The sequence below is a fragment of the Actinia tenebrosa genome, unplaced genomic scaffold, assembly GCF_029948245.1.
Source record: "Actinia tenebrosa isolate PJP-AT-01 unplaced genomic scaffold, QUT_ActTen_1.0 PGA_scaffold8__29_contigs__length_14323225, whole genome shotgun sequence".
Classification (NCBI taxonomy): Eukaryota; Metazoa; Cnidaria; class Anthozoa; order Actiniaria; family Actiniidae; genus Actinia; species Actinia tenebrosa.
The window spans coordinates 7,893,520-7,911,923 of NW_028292585.1; the positions used below are offsets into that span (position 1 = coordinate 7,893,520).

An 18,404-nucleotide genomic window follows, 5' to 3' on the forward strand; every position below is an offset into this window, starting at 1 on the left:
ATAGAAATTATTTTAGAATCTGCATATGGCAGGTGATCAGCGCACATCATTTCAACTCAAGACGTCATTTTGCATTCTTCTAAAATGTTTGTTTTGACTCCAACTATAAAGTCCAAGTTTTATTTAAAACTGACTTCTAAATATGAAATACAAGATAGATAACCAGCGAGTATACATGTGTGGGCTCTGTTGACTTAAAAAAGATTATCGCTGATTATGATCAATTAATTATTCAAGATCATTATTGATTAACGTTTTTTTACAGCTTAAACAAGCGACGGAAGCCGAGTAAATAACGTCCATTTTTTCCCCATGATATCAATACAACTGAAATAGGCAGAGGAATCGATAGAAATACGATTAGTGACTGACGTATGCTCTTCGATTTGCCTATGAAACAATTTACAGTAAGACTGTTTGTAAAACCAGTTGATATCACCAATAGCTAGACGTAATACTTCTTTATTTCTTCCTTCGCATATTTCCATCAATTATATCCGCCGTTTACATACCTTGATCAATTACTCCTGCATTCCTTGGCCAATAACATATATGACTTAAATAAGCTTACTTATAAATCATCCTTTTATAGTAATCGAAGGGTATTAAGTTGTCTCAAGGCTGTAAAATCGCTTAAAACTAATTTACTAAGGATGAATAACTAGTTCGGGATTTTCTCTTACGTCCCGCGTCCCGCGGGTTGATATGAACGCTGTCTCGAATACCTTTGCAAAGTGACCAATCAGATGAAAGATCACGGCTCGCTCTTCCAGTGCGTCGAACGAAGAGACAGAGAAGTAAGACATGTAATGTGGTTGAAGGATTGGTTTTAAAAGTCAATTTACCGTTACATTCTACCATTATGAGGCTATAAACTTAATCCAACTAATTCCAAGATGCCGAATAAAGGCAAGAAAGAAAAGGTAAACGTTTTAAAGAATTTTATGTGCAGCTATAGAGGGACGAAAGATGCAGAGTTGAGCCGTCAAAACGGAGCAAAAAATAACGTACGATTATCGTTTTATCTTCGTGTATGTCTTGGTTTAGGCCTCCAAATCCGGCGGATCTTCGAAGCAGGCTACTAAAGAAAGCACAGATGGGCCGACAGAAGACGTAAGTCCACGATACTACTGCGTTTTCATTGTTGTTTCACAGCCATATTGGATACGGTCAGGTCGAACATGCTTTTGGCGTTTTGCAAGGGTGTGTTGACGACTTTGCGTACCAAACACTAATAAAATTTACCTTTGTATTTTAGACAAAAATCAAGGTTCATGGCGCTCTCCATCCACCAAGCCAAGTCGTCAAACTTCGCCATTTTGCCAATGGACCTTCAATCATGAGGAAAGAAAAGCGCCACAGCTCGACGTTCAACGTTAGCGATAACCGAGAATTAGTCAAATTGCCATTATTAAAAGGTAGTGTATGACACTATTCGCTCTTAGAGAGATGTTATTCCACTCTTTTTCGTATTCTGCCATTAATTATCTTAATGGTTTTGCTTTCAAAATGAACAAAGAAAGTCACAAGAATATTATATCCTTTTTAGACGTTTTTTCTGGATTTCATAAATGGGGCAATTTGGAGACATTTTGCGGTGATGTTTACGTCTTTGCCAGAAAATCGTGTGCGTTTTTTTTCCACAAAGTAATCACTTTTGCGGGCTGGAGATTTTTGTGACTCATTCCATTAATATTTTTTTACTCTATGTTTATCGCATTTGGACCTTTTTCTCTTTTAACATTCCTTCGAGATTTGCAGTGATTATATTTTGAGGGTTTTATACGTACAATGGTTGAACTGGATCTATAGAAACCCCATGACGATCCACGCATTTTCACTGTTTCATTTATCTTCCTTTCCATCGGTAGATATCAAACGCCTTCTATAAAAAATTCTAGCCATGAGTTGAAATCAAAAATATAATTGTATAAAAATCCTAAGGTCTGACCAGATTGGCTAATCTTTGTCTTGGCATACAGAAATTTTTGATATCATTAGTGCAAAACTGCACATAAACAATCTAAAGACATATGGATCCTTCCTTGTGACAGTTTGAATTTTGCTTCACTAAAGAAAATAACCCCGCTAATTCCACGACAACAATTTTAGCTCAGCTGCAATACTAGGGTCTAGGGTTTCTGATCTTGAGTTATTTAGAATGCACTGATTGATAGTAAACAAACGATTGATCCTCAAGTCAGAAGATTTGGAAAGTAAGATCTTGAATAAAGGGGAAGGAAAATACGACATAAGCTGTGATGCCGTCTTTGTTAGCTCTTCCTTTGTGTCCTCCTAGCGTTGTTTTTCTACTCTTTGCCAACGTTTTTTTCGGTTACTATGTCAAAATAAGTATACTATTTTAAGACCAAAGTTTTGATTCGGTTGACTTCACTTCAACATTACATGTGGCTTTACTATACGTCCCAATGAAAAGACGCCGCTGGAAAAAGGCTTCTTTATATCGATCAGTTTTACTTTCGATTAGTTTCTTGAAAAACGAAAGACCCTTTATTATTGAAATCTATAAATTTGCTGGTTTTTTTTGTTTTTACAAAAATTTTGAAATGCATAAGATTATTATACAGGTATTTGATTTCCTCTATTATTGTCTCGAAAATTGGAACTCCATTTGCCACTCAGCTGGGAAAAAACAGGATATTCAAAAAAATATCTTTTTCTATACTGATCTGATCATAAAAGCATCAATGAAATAGATATTGTTTTCGTTAGTGCTAAAAGATATCTGAATTTAGTAGCAGAGAGAAGGATTAGTTTGGCTCAATTAGTTCTGCAAGGAATGGATAAAAATGTGGTTTCATTTTGCCCTGTTACTGTTCTGGTGTTGATATTTAGGTGACCTCTTGTCAGAAGTAGGCTCATGTTGATTCAAGATGCGATACAATGATTATTTTGTCTTGGAAATCTTGGTAAAATTAAACTATTTGAAGAATATAGCATCTCTTTGTATTACATTATCATTATGATCATTCATTCATTCATTCATTCTATTCTCTACCAAATGTTTCTTATCGATTGTTGTTCTTAAATTTAATCTTAAATCTGCCTACATCATATTAACCTTTTTAAAAAAGTTAAACTCCTTGCAGATGGAGGTTCTGCCTTCTACATTTGCTGAAGGAAAAATACTGACACAAAAATAGTTTTACTTTGTAAAAAAGCTACAAATCTGTTTAGTCTTCGTTTTATTGTCTGTAGTTGTTATTTAGATTTTTTAATTTATTTTGTAGTCAAAATTTATATAATTTCCTTGTCCTTCCTTGTTTTATTAAATATTTTGCTCCATTAAGCCTTGATATGACGCCTTTATGGGATAATTTAAAAGCTAGATCTATGTAATTGTTATTGTCGTACTGGCCATTCTAAAACATTGTTAATATCATGGAGATATATATTCAAATATATATATTGAAATATTAATATAGGTATATATGTACAACAGTAAATTATTAATATATTAAAGTGCTTGGATTTAACATTAGCTTCCTGTATGCTAGGTATTAGTTGCAAGATAAGTTTGTTGCCTGTTTCATGTGTCATGTTTTTTCATTGAATTATTGCCATCCAAATGTTTATTGCTTCATGGTACTCACAAGATGAGTTTGGTAGCCATTTTTAACTGCTGTGTTTGCGGGTTCTATAAATGGGGAAATTGAATAAATTAAGGAAATTATGACCTCCATCACAAGTATACACACAAGATTTTATGTTTTGAATTTTTCTGTGCTAAATGATAATGACATTATATAAATTGTCAAAACTTCACCAATTTTTATTACATGTTTCTTGTGGATTTTAAGGACTTTTTAGCATATGTAATTTTTGCTTTGTCTTCATAAAGCTTGTAAAGATGGTTAATGAATACTGAATGCTGTATAGGAAATAAGATACTTAACTCTGTTGAATTTCAGACCTTCAGGTGATGAAAGACTCGGTGTCTGAAACGTCAGTAAAGTCAATATTGTGTTCAACCTACAACATTCATAAATTATATGCTTTATACTGGCGCAATCTATGCCTGTTTCATACTAGTTATTTGTTTATTAGGGAGCCAAGGGCAATGTGCTCTGATATCTTTTGTGGAAAAAGGTGGGCGTAACACCTGCATATCTGCCGCTCAGTATATGAAGAAAAGTCGTCATTTTTTTGCATGTAGCACTTCAAGGATATCTAATTTCTCAGTGTCTCTGGCCCGTCTCTTCTTTCTGAAAAAAAGAGGTTCAATGATAATATACAGGGTCACTTGTCATAAATATAAGTACGCTAACAAAATCAGTGGGGATTTACATTTTATTTTCAAGGAGCCATCACCTTCAGGCACCAAATTTAATAATGATAATTAAAAAAAGATAATAAGGCTGTCACTTTTGATATCCTCAGATTTAGCTTCTGCAAAGTTTACCACTGCAAATTTATTGATACTAGTCAACAATTTTTTGACGTATCATAGATATTTTATTTTATCTTATACTTTGTTTTGTTTTATTTTATTAGTTTTGCAAAAATGTACATAAGACATTTACAAGGCAGGGTGGCTGCTATAGTGCAGAATTGCTGACACCTTTTGTTTTATTGTTTTTCCAGTAAATTCTTTAATGTCATAAACCAATCTCCAGTGAATTATTTGTAGCTTTATTAATGTAGATATAAGAGTTTGAGAATATGATGATAATGCCAAAGCCAAATTGAATTTTTGAAGGGATCAGTTGTTGCTTTGGTAATAGAGTACTCAAATTATGAGGAACACAACAATTTCAATAGACAATCAAAAAAGACATTTACACACCATATTTGACAAGAATCGGACAAATATCATCTGAGATATGGTCATTTGAATATATAAATACCCCATATGAACCACTGTATTTTCAGCTTAGTTCAAAATGTTTTGATTCTCGTCAAAATTGGTATGCAAATGTCTTTTTTGATTGTCTATAGAAATTAGAGATTGAAAATAATTAATGATGGTAATTAAACTGAGTGGATAGCAATTTGGACAAAAATCATGCGAGTGATTACAAAATTGCACAACTGCATAGCGGGAGTGCAATTTGTTAATCACAAGGGCTGTACGGGAAAATATTTGGCTTGAGGTGACACCATGTGGACTGAGCACAGTCCGTACACAAATGACTGAGAGCCAAATATTTTCCCATACGGCCTGACCTATCTCACTCAATAAGAATTTTATCATATGACCCTCATGAAAAAATAAAATAAAAGAAAGAAATAAATAGTAAATAAAAGCTAAAATAGAGAAAGTGTGCGGATTTGAGCAGGGCCTCCTTACAGATTCGTATGGCTGTGCTTGTTCAAAGCCATACGGCCCTGCTCACGCCATTTTCCTGAAGGTTTTGTTTTTTTTCGTACACAAATGACCAAGAGCCAAATATTTTCCCGTACGGCCTGACCTATCTCACTCAATAAGCATTTTATCATATGACCCTCACAAAAAAATAAAATAAAAGAAAGAAAGAAATAGTAAATAAAAGCTAAAATAGAGAAAGTGTGCGGATTTGAGCAGGGCCTTACAGATTCATACGGCCGTGCTCGTTCAAAGCCGTACGGCCCTGCTCACGCCATTTTCCTGAATGTTTTTTTTAAGAGTGCGTGCCTGGGCAGATACGGGTCATGATAATTCACATTATTATTTTAATCTTGATCTAGCTGTACTTGAGCTGTTGTAAAATACCTGCCTTTGGCAAATCTTTGAATGAATGAGTGAAAGAACGAACGAATGAACAACTAACGAGCAAACAAACATGCAACAGATTTAAATTACATTTCAACTAGCCTCCTTATACCCACCATTTAATAAAGCTATAATTTTATTACACAAATCTGATTACAAACTATTAATAGAATCTAAAAATTTGAACTATTCCTGGTTATTAAGATTGAATGAAGATTATTTTCAAGATATATGACATCAATGACCTATATTATGGCTTCGAATTTCTCTTGAGTGGGACACTTTCTTGAGTTTAGCTTGTTAGAAGTAAGATAAAATGTTGTTGGACCTTAATCTCTCCATTGGTGTGTCTGGAGATACAGGTATGATTTTAGATTAGATTAGAGGCAGCTTTTTGTTTACATCTCTATTCCTACAGGAGTGTCTAATCTTTTAAAGAAAGATCTCTATAATGATCCCCTTAGGATTAACACATAAGTGTGTTGAAGAATGCAGTTATCTTGTTTAGTGATGATGGACAAATGAAAAATAATTAATGCAAACATGGACTTTGAACTTGATCGAACATCATAACATGATGTGATACCTGATAGTGCAATATATTGATCAGATTAATGTTGAATGAGTGTGTAATCCTCAGTGCACAACTTTTTTGGCTGTAATTCATGTTTGAATTAAAGGTTAAACTTTTACAATCCACACAGAGGATGGAAATGTAGAGATGTCAGATTTCTATAGCTCTCGACAGGATGTACTATACCATGATAGTTTTGATAGCTTTGCGCAATGGAGAAGTGCACAATTAAGTGCTCAGTGCTAATCTAAGTGCACATCCTTTTTGCTTTCATTTGTAATCTCTCTTAAATAGTTTGTAAAGATAGACATCCAAAAAATAATGGACATGGTTAATGATAGTTTTACATATATAAATAACTTCTCCTGCTTATGCAACAAGTTCAGTTCATTGCAGACACAATGACAACACCAAAAACTCCACAATCTAAAAACATTTTTAAACTACAAAAATGTATTTATGATTAACGCTGTATCTTTAGTTTGCCAATGATAATTCACACTTCAATTATTCCCTTGAGTATGATTTCTTTGTTCACTGGAACTTGAGAAAATAGATTGATATATTGAATAAAATTATTTCTGGTGGATACTGCAAGCTTATTCAGGCTTTGTACGACTGCCTGCTGAAGATTATTATTTATTTTATCACATTTTTTCTCTTGTTTAGATTGTCCAACTGGGGAAAGAGAATCTCTTTTCATACAGAAGCTACAGCAGTGCTGTGTCATGTTTGACTTCATCGTTGATCCTCTGAGTGACTTGAAGTATAAGGAAATCAAGAGAGCAAGTCTGAATGAGTTGGTTGATTTTGTTACACATAATAAAGGAGTAGTCACTGAAGCTATTTACCCAGAAGCAATACGAATGGTAAGAAAAGCTGAAAATATACTCTATAAGTATAATTCACCTTTTCGGCTCTAGCTTGGATTGTGTTACGGTCACCAAAAAGTTCCGACATCGTTCTCGGATTACCATACAAATTCACTGACTTTACAGAGAAAATTTAGGTAGATTTCTTTAGTTAGCTATCTTAACAGCAATAAGAAAAGCTTCAATCAAGCTAGAAAAATGATTAATTACTTGTATTTAGAGAACTAACTAAACATTAACCAAGTAAATAGTTCATTTAAAGTCAGTACATTTGTACAGAAATTTGAGAACAATGTCTGAACATTTTGGTGACAGTAACACAATTTAAAGCAATTTATACACCGTGATGGCTAGTGCCAAAAAGGTGAATTCTAGACTTGTGTGGAGTGGAATGTGGAGTTTCACAAGCTGTGATTGATAGGAGGCACCAGTGATTCTGAGATGACAATCACTGCTTGAGCTGTGATAAGTAAGTAAGTTTATTTAAAGAAGGTTTAAGAAAGTATTTACAAAAATTCTGAGATTTTTCAAAGTTTTCCAGAGTGGAAGTAATACCAAAACGTTTTTTATGCTGAATTCCGTCTTTTCTCTAACTGTGGAGGGGATGTGCAATGGGGGTAGGGGTGAGAGGTGGCATGTTGTCCCCTACAACCTCAGAGCAGTAGCATAGGTCTGCACACCCCCAACAAAATCAAATCTCTGTTTGCAGTCCCTGTAAAATCTATATTATTAAAGATGTCTTTATAATTTTGCTAAATAAAGCAAAAAGCTGTTCGTTTTGCAGGAGCAAAACATAATTAAATCAGATGTTAATAGAGAAAGTTTAAAGAGGATTAAAAAGGAATGGATGGATGATTAACTTTCTGTTTGTTTTCAGTTCTCATACAATACGTTTCGAACATTACCACCCCCTTCAAACCCTAACGGAGCAGAGTTTGATCCAGAGGAAGATGAGCCTAGTTTAGAGGCATCATGGCCTCATTTACAGGTGAAGTAACATTTCAGCTCACATTATTTAAGGAATTGACAACAGTTTTTTATATGTCTTTCCTCTTATTGGCCATAAACTGTGTCATCACATTGTCAAAGCTGTGTGGATCCATGAGGCATAGCGGAGTAGATCAGCAGAATTTATCATCAATAAGAGGACAGACACATTAAAAACTGTTGTCAATCTGTTTTTTACGATAACAAAAACCATAAAAACTTCTTATTTTTAATGATCAAAATGATCAAAGCAAAGAGTGTGTGATCATTGACGTCAGCTTATGTCTGTCCTCTCATGATGTTGAAAAATAACCTAATCAGCGTGCAAGAAATATTTGTAAGTTATTGTAAAAAAACATATTTTCATTTTGAGCCGAAAACCTGTAACTAGGAAAATATATTGAGCAACAAACAAAATATTAACTAAATGGCTAATTCATTCTGGCTTAAAGTGAAACCAGGTGAAATTATATGGCTAGAATAAGCCTGAAGCCAGATGACATTTTACCCCCGTCTCTAGACCATAATCCTTTTCACACTGCTTTTGTTCTTTAATTATGACTATTGTTCCTGTATTCTCTAAGGAATTAAGAATTTTAATATGAAAGAATTTTAAAAACTAGTATGGTATAGAGTCGGGGGTAAAATGTCATCTCGCTTCAGGCTTATTCAAAACTGAGAAATAAGCATTTATTGTTTTTGTTTTTCAGATTGTGTATGAGTTCTTTTTAAGATTCCTTGAGTCGCCAGACTTTCAACCCTCGATGGCTAAGAAACACATAGACCAGAGGTTTACTTTACAGGTAAATAATGTTAGCTGGAGAAAACTGTTAGTGTGCAAAGGCCTTTATCAGGTGTTTTATTAAAGTCAGGAATCGGACAATGCTCCTGTAAAGTATTACTCTCTCATCTGATTTATAAATCTTATAAATAGAAGTTTGTTTTATTGTTTTTTATCAGCTTCTTGAACTGTTTGATAGCGAAGACCCTCGTGAAAGAGACTTTCTCAAGACTATCCTACATAGAATTTATGGCAAGTTCCTTGGCCTCCGGGCTTTTATAAGAAAATACATAAATAATATATTCTACAGGTATGTCATTGTGAAATAGAATAAATAAATGAATATAAAATAAATCAGTTTTTTATATTGGGATAAAAATTCAGTATATCTATACTGGTTACCCAGTTTGTCCCACTGTCATTTATGCCTAAACACTACCATTACAATAAATATTCTATGAATACAACTCAAGTCACATGTTGATTTTTACGGAGGGAGGAAAACCAGAGAACCTTGAGAAAAAACCTTGTGGAAGGGAGGGAACAACACATCCAAACAAACTCAATTCACATATGATCTAGCCAAAGCTGGGGCTTAAACCCAGACCACTGAAGGTAAAAGGGGAGTAGAAAATCACCACACCACCCATTACCAACAAGCTAATTTGAGCTTAGAGCTTATTCACTAGCCTCTGGGATCAGCCTTAGTGGTGAAAATAGAATATTTTAAGGTGCAACCCTTGGAATCAACTTGAATTTGCAAAGTGTTTCAAGTATTTCATTCTTTCTTTACCAGATTTATTTATGAGACAGAAAGACATAATGGAGTGGCAGAACTCCTAGAAATTCTTGGCAGGTCAGTAACTTTCTTCTCAAGAAAGATTCCACTTATGTTTTATTAACTTTAAGTATACTCAAAAGATATAGATGGCTTAATTATTCAATATATGGTTTTCTAATATTTACTCACACTTTTCTAAGGCTCAGATCAAACATTGAACTCACATGAGCTGTATGCATTGAAAACGATAGATAGTAAGGCAGGTTTCTATGACTTCTCGTTCAAGTCCCCCCTTGCAAGTTTTCCTCAAGTGAAGTTCAGCTCAAGTGAAGTTCGACATTTGTGTTCAGCTTTTAAGTCTACTCAAAAGATATAAATTGCTTTATCTTTTAATGGTTTTCTATTTTTGTTGTTTTAGTATCATAAATGGTTTTGCACTGCCGCTAAAAGAGGAACACAAGTGCTTCCTGATTAAAGTATTAATGCCACTACATAAAGTCAAGTCTTTGGGAATGTATCATCCTCAGGTATGAAAGTACCATTTTTTTAACCTGGGCCCAGTCGTACAAAGGGTGGATAGCACTATCAATGGATAAATCCTTATCCAGTGGATAAGTTCGATGCTGTTATCCAATAAATTTATCCACTTGATAAAATTTATTTGTTCGATAGTGCTATCCACCCTTCGTACAACCGGGCCCTACAGAATAGATGGTTTGCTTACATACAGTAATTATAGGAAGAATATTTGGGACCCAAGGTAGTGCTGGCATGCTAAAGGGTGTCCAGTTAACTTAAGGGGTCTTCTTAGTAGAGGTACCACTGTACCACATTACTTCTATTTATTTATGATATGCTAATGATAACATTATTTAAACTGATCAGGACCAATCAGCAATCTGAAAAGATTCAGGTAGTTTTTGCTGTGGTTCTTGATGTGCTTGTCTTGTTGTATTACAGCTTGCTTACTGTGTGGTGCAGTTCTTGGAAAAAGATCCCACACTGACAGAACCTGTAAGTAATGAATAATGTGTGATTGAGTGGGTACATGACATCATACTGTATACTGGGAAATGAAAACCAAGACACTATACTGATAATAAGTTAATTCCAAAATGTTCTTGACTTGTTTGTTGTAGGTCCTAATGGCTTTACTAAGATTCTGGCCTAAAGTACACAGTCCTAAAGAAGTAAGAGGCATCTCAACCACAGGGACTAAATTTAGATACATGTTTTAGAATTAAAATTGAATCCAGAAAAAATATCCAGAATAGGACAACGGTAATAGTGAACAATCTGTAATCTGATAATGGTAAGATAACAGTAAGATAACAGTAAATGGTCGGCAAACTAGAGTTACTGACCACTTACTGTACATTGCAGATTGTTCACTATTACCTAGGACAACAGCAACAACAACAACAAATGTCCAGCATTTTAAAGATCTTAAGTCAAAGACAACTTTTATTCATTGTGTAGTTCGACAAATTATCCATACCCTCCATGGAGGAATTTTTTAAGGACTTTTCTTCCATACAAACTCTGTAATTTTGTTCTTTCTCTTACCCTTTCCAAATTCCTCTGGGGGGGAGGGGGATATGAATAATTTCTAGAACTACACATTTTATGACACCAACAAGAGATTTATTACTTTTTTACATTCAATTTTTACGCTAAGAGGTTCTTACTAAGTTTTTACAAATTGAACAAAAAGTTTGATAAGTATTTTTTTCAGATTTTATTCCATATGGCTCTTGCAATGTGCATGGGGCCATCAACCCCATCACATTGTTTATTGCTACGGAAACTAACACAAAGGATGACCATATCAACCGCTACCTGTGATCTAAACTGCTGATTTTTATTGTACATGCTATCTCATCCATTCATTCATCCATCCATTCATCTTATCCACTTTTTTCCCTCCAGGTAATGTTCCTTAATGAACTGGAAGAAATCCTTGATGTGATAGAACCATCAGAATTCGTAAAAGTCATTGAACCACTCTTCAAACAGTTAGCCAAGTGTGTCTCAAGTCCACATTTCCAGGTAAGTTGAATATTTGCTGTGTTCTTTTAGGTAAACTTACATGAAATCATGAAATCTTAGACCATATAATTATGGTGAATAGTGATAGCTTTTTTGATGTTTTTTGTACCATGACAACCTCCAAACATCTGGGATTTGGGCTTCTGTTAAAAATTTAAAAAAGACATTTTAAATTTACAATTGTTTGAGTTTGTTAAACTTTAAACGAAGCCCCTCCCCTCCCCCAGATACCATTTGAAAACAAAAACAATGTAAGCTAACTATACTAGCTTTTAGGTGAGAGTGTTTCTGAAGTTTTTTTTTTTTATCATGATAACCTCCAAGCATCTGGGTTTTGGGCTTCTGTCAAACATTTACAAAAGACATTTTAAATTTACAATTGTTTGAGTTTGTTAAACTTTAACTGAAAACCCTCCCCTCTCCAAATTCAAATTGAAAACAAAAACAATGTAAGGAATAAACAGAAGACAAAACGTTTTCTTGGGAATATTATTCCAGGTCTAGCCTTCCACATCACTCCAGCCTTGAAAATTCAGATAGAAAACATATTAAGTTAAAAAAGTATTCCACATTGTTTTGGAGGAAAACGTTCTGAAAAAATAATTGTTCTTTTTGTCATTTTTCTCTATCAATTTCAGGTGGCTGAGAGAGCTTTATACTACTGGAATAATGAGTATATAATGAGTTTGATAAGCGATAATGCTAATGCCATTCTGCCAGTCATGTTTGCTTCACTGTACAAGAATTCCAAGAACCACTGGAATAAGTAAGTCGCATTAAGAAAAAAGAAAAAAGGAATAAAAAAAGGAGGATGGGAAGAAAAGACATTGACAAAGAAAAAAAATATTATAGCCCTTTTTGCTTGGGTTTAATGCTTTCATGCCCATTTAAGACCATATGCCATTCTCTTGAGAATAAGGTAATTCATCTGAGCTTTATCATATTCATGTGTTTTCTTATGTACAACTGTTTAACAAAGGAATAATAATCTAGGGAATGACATGTTTTCTTTAATGATTGGGAAAACATTACGCCCAAGGTAAAAGAGTTCATTGGGAAAGCACAAAGATGATGATAAAATTAAATGGCACTAAAATGATGGAGTTAGCTAATTCAATGTAAAGTCTTGTTTAGACTTTTAATCTCCTTGTGTGTGCAGAGATTTAAATACATTGCATCATATTTTCTCTGGGTCACTATTCAGACAAGATAGAGAAAGTTGATGGAGTTGTATCGTATGCTTTTAGTGTTTGTATATAACTTATATGAGGCCCATGGAAAAAATGAGTTTCCCTGCCCCTCTCTACAAACAAAGCTAGTTTTTTTTGACAAATTTTAATTGGTTCGTTTGTTTTCATTTAGGACAATCCATGGTCTGATATACAATGCTCTGAAACTATTCATGGAAATGAACCAGAAATTGTTTGATGACTGCACGCAAAAGTACAAGGCAGAAAGGCAAATGTAAGAGTATATGAATGCTTTATGAATCTTTGGTAACCCAGTTTTAGGGTGTGTATTGTTAGCAGTACCCTTGAGGTTGTTTCAGGGTTCGATTTGTGAGTAAGCCATGCCCTGGATTAGATCAGCCGAGAGGTTGTTTCAGGGTTCGATTCGTGAGTAAGCCATGCCCTGACTTAGATCAGCCAAGAGGTTGTTTCAGGGTTCGATTTGTGAGTAAGCCATGCCATGACTTAGATCAGCCCAGAGGTTGTTTCAGGGCTTGATAAATTTAAAGTTGTTAAGGTGTACATTTTAGGTGCGTGTGACATCATAGTGCCCTGGTAGTCAACTAGTATTGGCAAAGTGTTTTAACTTTTAAGCCTAGTTTAGTTTTAAAATATTAGCTAAATGGTCTGGAATAGGACAAAAATAGATATGTCCATTACCGCTTACATAAAATGGATTTCGTAAGCAAAGAAAAAATATGTTGAAACTTGATAAACCCCTCATATCTTGTCCCTTACGCTTTTAAAGAATTAAGGTTCTAACTTTTCTTCTTATTTTAATAAGAAAACTAGTTGTAAAAGACAAAACTTCGCTGTCATCTCGACAACGACATCAGGTCCAATGAAAACTATAGTAGAGTTTACAGTCTTCATTAGACCTGATGATGTTGTCGAGATGACAGTGAAACGTTGTCTTTTACGACTAGTTTTCTTATTAAATTGTATTCCTAAAAGTACCTTTATCAAGTTTTTTTCTTATGTTTTTGTTTTAGGGAAAAAGAAAAACTGAAAGAAAGGGAGAATGCATGGATGAAAATTCATGACTTGGCTCGTAAGAACCCTGATGTAAGGGTTTCGACTGTTGTTTGTTAATTATCAGACAGCGTTAATAATCAATTAATTCCGTGTTCCTAAAGAGTTCGGAAATGTAAATACAAAGGGGGAGCCTCGTGTCGTGTCCTAATCATGAACCAAACATTTTGAAATCATATCACATGAACCTTGCTCATGCGGCAGCCATGTTGACTGTAACGATAGATTTTCCAACGTAGCCTCGCATTTAAGTGCTTGAGAATAAATTAATGCAGGTTAAACAAAGGTTTTTATATTCTCATGAGAATAAACATGGCTAGCCGCGTGAATAAGACCCAGGCTGTCATTTCACTATATTAGTAATGTTGTTGTTTAGATCAGTGTCTTCATTTCATTAACTTATAGTTTTCAATAAAAGACCTTAATCCATTTGTCTCAAAAATGCGATATATTCATGCTTTAAAATTGACCAAAGTTAGTATGTGAAAAAAATACGGCATGAAGTGCCGTGCCGTGCCGTGACCAATGATTACGATGTTATGTCCAAGCATTTTTATTGGATGAGCGGTGATTGTACCGTTACCATGACGAGTATTGTTGTTTTACACAGTGATGCGAATCCTACTCTAACGTACCTCCTGTCTTGACTAACGTATCCTAATAGATAGTAAGATAGTCAGAGGGGTATATATCAGATAACTCTTAGTTGCTAATACAGCTTTACCCTCGTTAACATAAAGGCTATTTATTTTTTTAGTCTTTCTATTGGAGTGAAGTCATTAAACCCGTGAAATAGATATTAGACTAATACACTATTAGTAGACCCTTTTGTGTCTATTTGACTATTAAACGTTGACTAATAATTTTTATTTCACGGGTTAAAGGCCTTCACTCTATCATTTTGTCATCAATTTTTCAAATGTTGGATGTGTTATTAGTTCCGTCTTGGGTTCCATATCCTTGTCATCTGTGAAAAGCACTTTACAATAGTTTGTCATCCTTCACTATAATACTATGGAAACTAATGTATTTTAGAAGTGGCCCTCCAAGTTGCATCAAATGTATGATAGATCATAAGAAGTAGTGAATAACTACATGCTCAACATACACGGCCGTTTGGGGCTTTACATTTTAATGTTAATTTGTTGATCAAATATGTTTGGTTAGTTTAACATGAAGTTAGGGTGTCCCTAGTGCTTGAGGCAAGCACAAGGGACACGTACTATATCCAAAGAGCTTGTCCCTAGCAGTTGGGTTACCCTATCTTTATGTGCTCGTTCGAAGCCACCCGAAGATAAATATAGTTTGTATAGAGCGTTTTCACGTGACGTCACAGCGGCCATGTTAGTGTACCAAAACAATACATTTTCTATTCCTCCGGGAATTGAACTCTATTTTTATGCAAAAACTGTACAAAAAGTTTCTTTGGTTGGCTGCCTTCTAACGTGATTGAAAGCGCTCTATAGAATAGTTATCATAGCTGAAAAAAATTAAAATTTTATTGAATTAGTAAAGAATTAAGTTCAAAAATCGCGACGATAAATTTTTTTGGAGGCATCTCTTGCCACCAGCAAGGTTTTCTTACAAAATTAACACTTTTCAAAGATCATATCTTCACGAGTTTGAACTTATTTCCTTCAAACTTCAAAGTTTAAATCATTTTAACATGCTCTTTCTAGCTATGATAACTATTTTTCTGTTTTACTAGTTTTAAAATACCTGATAAAAGCGTAAATCTCAACACTTTCTGTTTTCATACATACAGCATGACAAAATAGTACACCTGTCAGACGATGATCTTCCTGGCAATAGTCTAAGAGATATGGACACCACGGAAGACAATATAAATATGGATAATATATTATCAGCCAAGGTAAGGCGATACGACCATAGACGCCAATAAGGGTGTTTCTATAAGTTTCTTCATATGGCCAAAGGGGTGGCTGGCTCACGGTACCATATTAACTCGATTGAGACGCCAGAATCCGAATCATATTAACGCCGGGTTTAAATAAACCCTATTGAACGAGGTTTAGTTTTAAATGAACGCCGGGGGCGATTGATCGAGTAAATACGGTACCGTATACTAAATAACAGGAAACCAGATTTCTGGCTTATTCCTGTTCGTTCCCTTGGGAACTTGGGTCCTTGAAGATTTCTGGACCAGACATTTAAACTAAGCGATCAAGCATTCATGGCAGCATTGTCAAAGTTGTCTTACCATGTTGAAAAGGCCTTAATAATGACATGCTAAAGAAAATGATCCTTTCATTGAGAGATAAGAGAAATACCCCTTACAGCGCTTTGATCTTATCACCTTTACGGCACTTATAAATCATTTTTTGTGATATTAAATCTCATTTCTCGACAAGGTGAATTGTAGTCAAACAATTTTTTAAAATCCGTCTCAACTTATTTGTTTGACTCTTTTTCCCTCACTTCGCTGTCGTACTTGTTTTCAGGGAGTCTCAAAAACCGCACCTATAGCAACTAACAAAATTGAAAGCCGGAAATTCGTACGAAGAAAATCAGAGATACCTCATGATTCCCGAACGGTCAAAGCGCTTCAAGATTACCAACCACCGGAGGAATTCCTACCGACTTCTACCGACACAGACGTCGCCACTTCCTCGTAATGCACTCGTGATGTTGCCGAAGGTGTGAAGGGGCATACGATCATTGTAAAGTCGCGCGCACTTGCTATTGTATCTTGATGTACATGTTCTTGAATCTGGGACCATATGTCATGTGTCCGCGAAAAACTGGGTCGAGTTTGTATTGCATACATGACTATTCTGGCATCCTTTCCTTTTCTAAAAACAAATTCGTTGAAATATAAACCCTTTTGCTTTTCATTTAAATTTCGCGACTCTCGATCTTATGGTCCCGGCTTTATAATTCAAGTGGCATATCGATTGGCATTGGTGTCGTATTAGCCGTACCAAGATTGAGAGGAAAACTGGGTCGAGTTGGTATTGCAGTGCATTGTGGGGCTGCTTTAGGGGACCAAATAGACTCTTCCAGTCTCTCGCTCGTCCGTTCCGTCTCCACGCTTAGAGACTGTAACGGTACAATGACCGAAAGGACTTATGGGTCCCGAAAAATTGGACCCAGCGTGCTTTGGGAACCAAAATACTCGTCCACAGTCTCTCTCGTTTACGCCGCCATCTTGAAAATATTGAAACGAGAGAGACTGTGGACGAGTATTTTGGTTCCCAAAGCACGCTGGGTCCAATTTTTCGGGACCCATAAGTCCTTTCGGTCATTGTACCGTTACAGTCTCTAAGCGTGGAGACGGAACGGACGAGCGAGAGACTGTGGAAGAGTCTAGGGACCAAATAGACGCCATCTTGGAAATGTGTCTCCTAAAACAGTCCCACAATGCACTGCAATACCAACTCGACCCAGCTTTTTCTTCAACCTCCGAATGGCTAATATATCAGTGCTTCTTGATTGCGCGCGTTCTTGAACAAAGAAAGAGAGAAAAAAGAAAAGGTTTCAAGGAGAAAAAAACAAGATGTGATTGCGACGAGCATTTCAAATGTAGATAAATTCTCTTGTAAATTGTCAAGTATTTTTAGACCACCTGAATTGAAAAGTTTTTGATTTGTTTTTTAGGGGGTTTCGGGGAATTTCAGTTTGTTTAAGTTTATTAACCTTTTATTCGATAGAGGTAAATTTTCTATTCATATTCTTGAAGGGAAAGTCATTGGAATTAATCCAAGTGGGGCCTTGGGTCTTTACGGGTATTATTGGTAAATTTGTACAAGATGATGATCTATACTTTCCTAAATCGTTAACTATCAAATAGTATCAAATAGTTAATAGAACTGTTGAAAGGGCATAACTGTTAAAGCATTCCTGCGTCTTTTTCTAAAAACCGTGCATGTTGGGTAACAGTCATGAAATTACAGAACCTCAAAGAGTATCCAAAAAATATAGTGTCTGTTAGTTTTGCTGTAATATTGGCTGTATTCTTCGAATTAGTTTTATGGCACAGACACACGGTGCAACATTGCAGACAATGCTGCTGAAGAAGGATAGTTTTCTACTTCAGCAACGTTGCGTGCAACAAATTGCGTCGTGTGTCATGGCTCGCAACATCAATTGCATGTGCGCGCAATGTTGCACCGTGTGTCCGTAGCTTTAGCTTTACTCGCAACCACTTGATCTCGCAAGCACAAGTCCTTATTTCATTGTGAAAACAGGTCAAATACAAGCAAAAGGATCGCTACTTTTCCTTTCCCTTGTTTTTGTGTTACTGCTTATAACATTGTGATCTGAAGATTACCAGTAAAGAAAGAAATTATACTCAAGGAATGTAGCTTGAAACGGGAAAACAAGAGGTGTATTACAAAAGTTAATGCATATGCACTGTTCGATTGG

General features: G+C 35.2%; 1 protein-coding gene across 1 annotated transcript; it reads left to right on the forward strand.

The window, feature by feature from the left end:
• The first annotated feature begins 753 nt into the window (after positions 1-753).
• LOC116300572 (serine/threonine-protein phosphatase 2A 56 kDa regulatory subunit gamma isoform) lies at positions 754-17,069 on the forward strand. The gene is made up of 17 exons (XM_031709459.2): positions 754-923; positions 1,048-1,113; positions 1,259-1,418; positions 6,957-7,156; positions 8,037-8,147; positions 8,857-8,949; positions 9,107-9,237; positions 9,724-9,783; positions 10,127-10,235; positions 10,669-10,722; positions 10,848-10,898; positions 11,638-11,757; positions 12,396-12,523; positions 13,120-13,221; positions 13,979-14,051; positions 15,784-15,891; positions 16,481-17,069. The coding sequence occupies exons 1-17, from the start codon at positions 897-899 to the stop codon at positions 16,652-16,654; spliced, it is 1,767 nt and encodes a 588-aa protein (XP_031565319.1). The 5' UTR covers positions 754-896; the 3' UTR covers positions 16,655-17,069.
• The last annotated feature ends 1,335 nt before the right edge of the window (positions 17,070-18,404 follow it).

Excerpts from the sequence above, each read along its gene's own strand:
- LOC116300572 (XM_031709459.2), top strand. The coding sequence starts at position 897 with ATGCCGAATAAAGGCAAGAAAGAAAAG. Across the intron at positions 924-1,047 it reads ATAAAGGCAAGAAAGAAAAG|GCCTCCAAATCCGGCGGATC; the intron begins GTAAACGTTTTA and ends GTCTTGGTTTAG. Across the intron at positions 13,222-13,978 it reads TACAAGGCAGAAAGGCAAAT|GGAAAAAGAAAAACTGAAAG; the intron begins GTAAGAGTATAT and ends TTTTTGTTTTAG.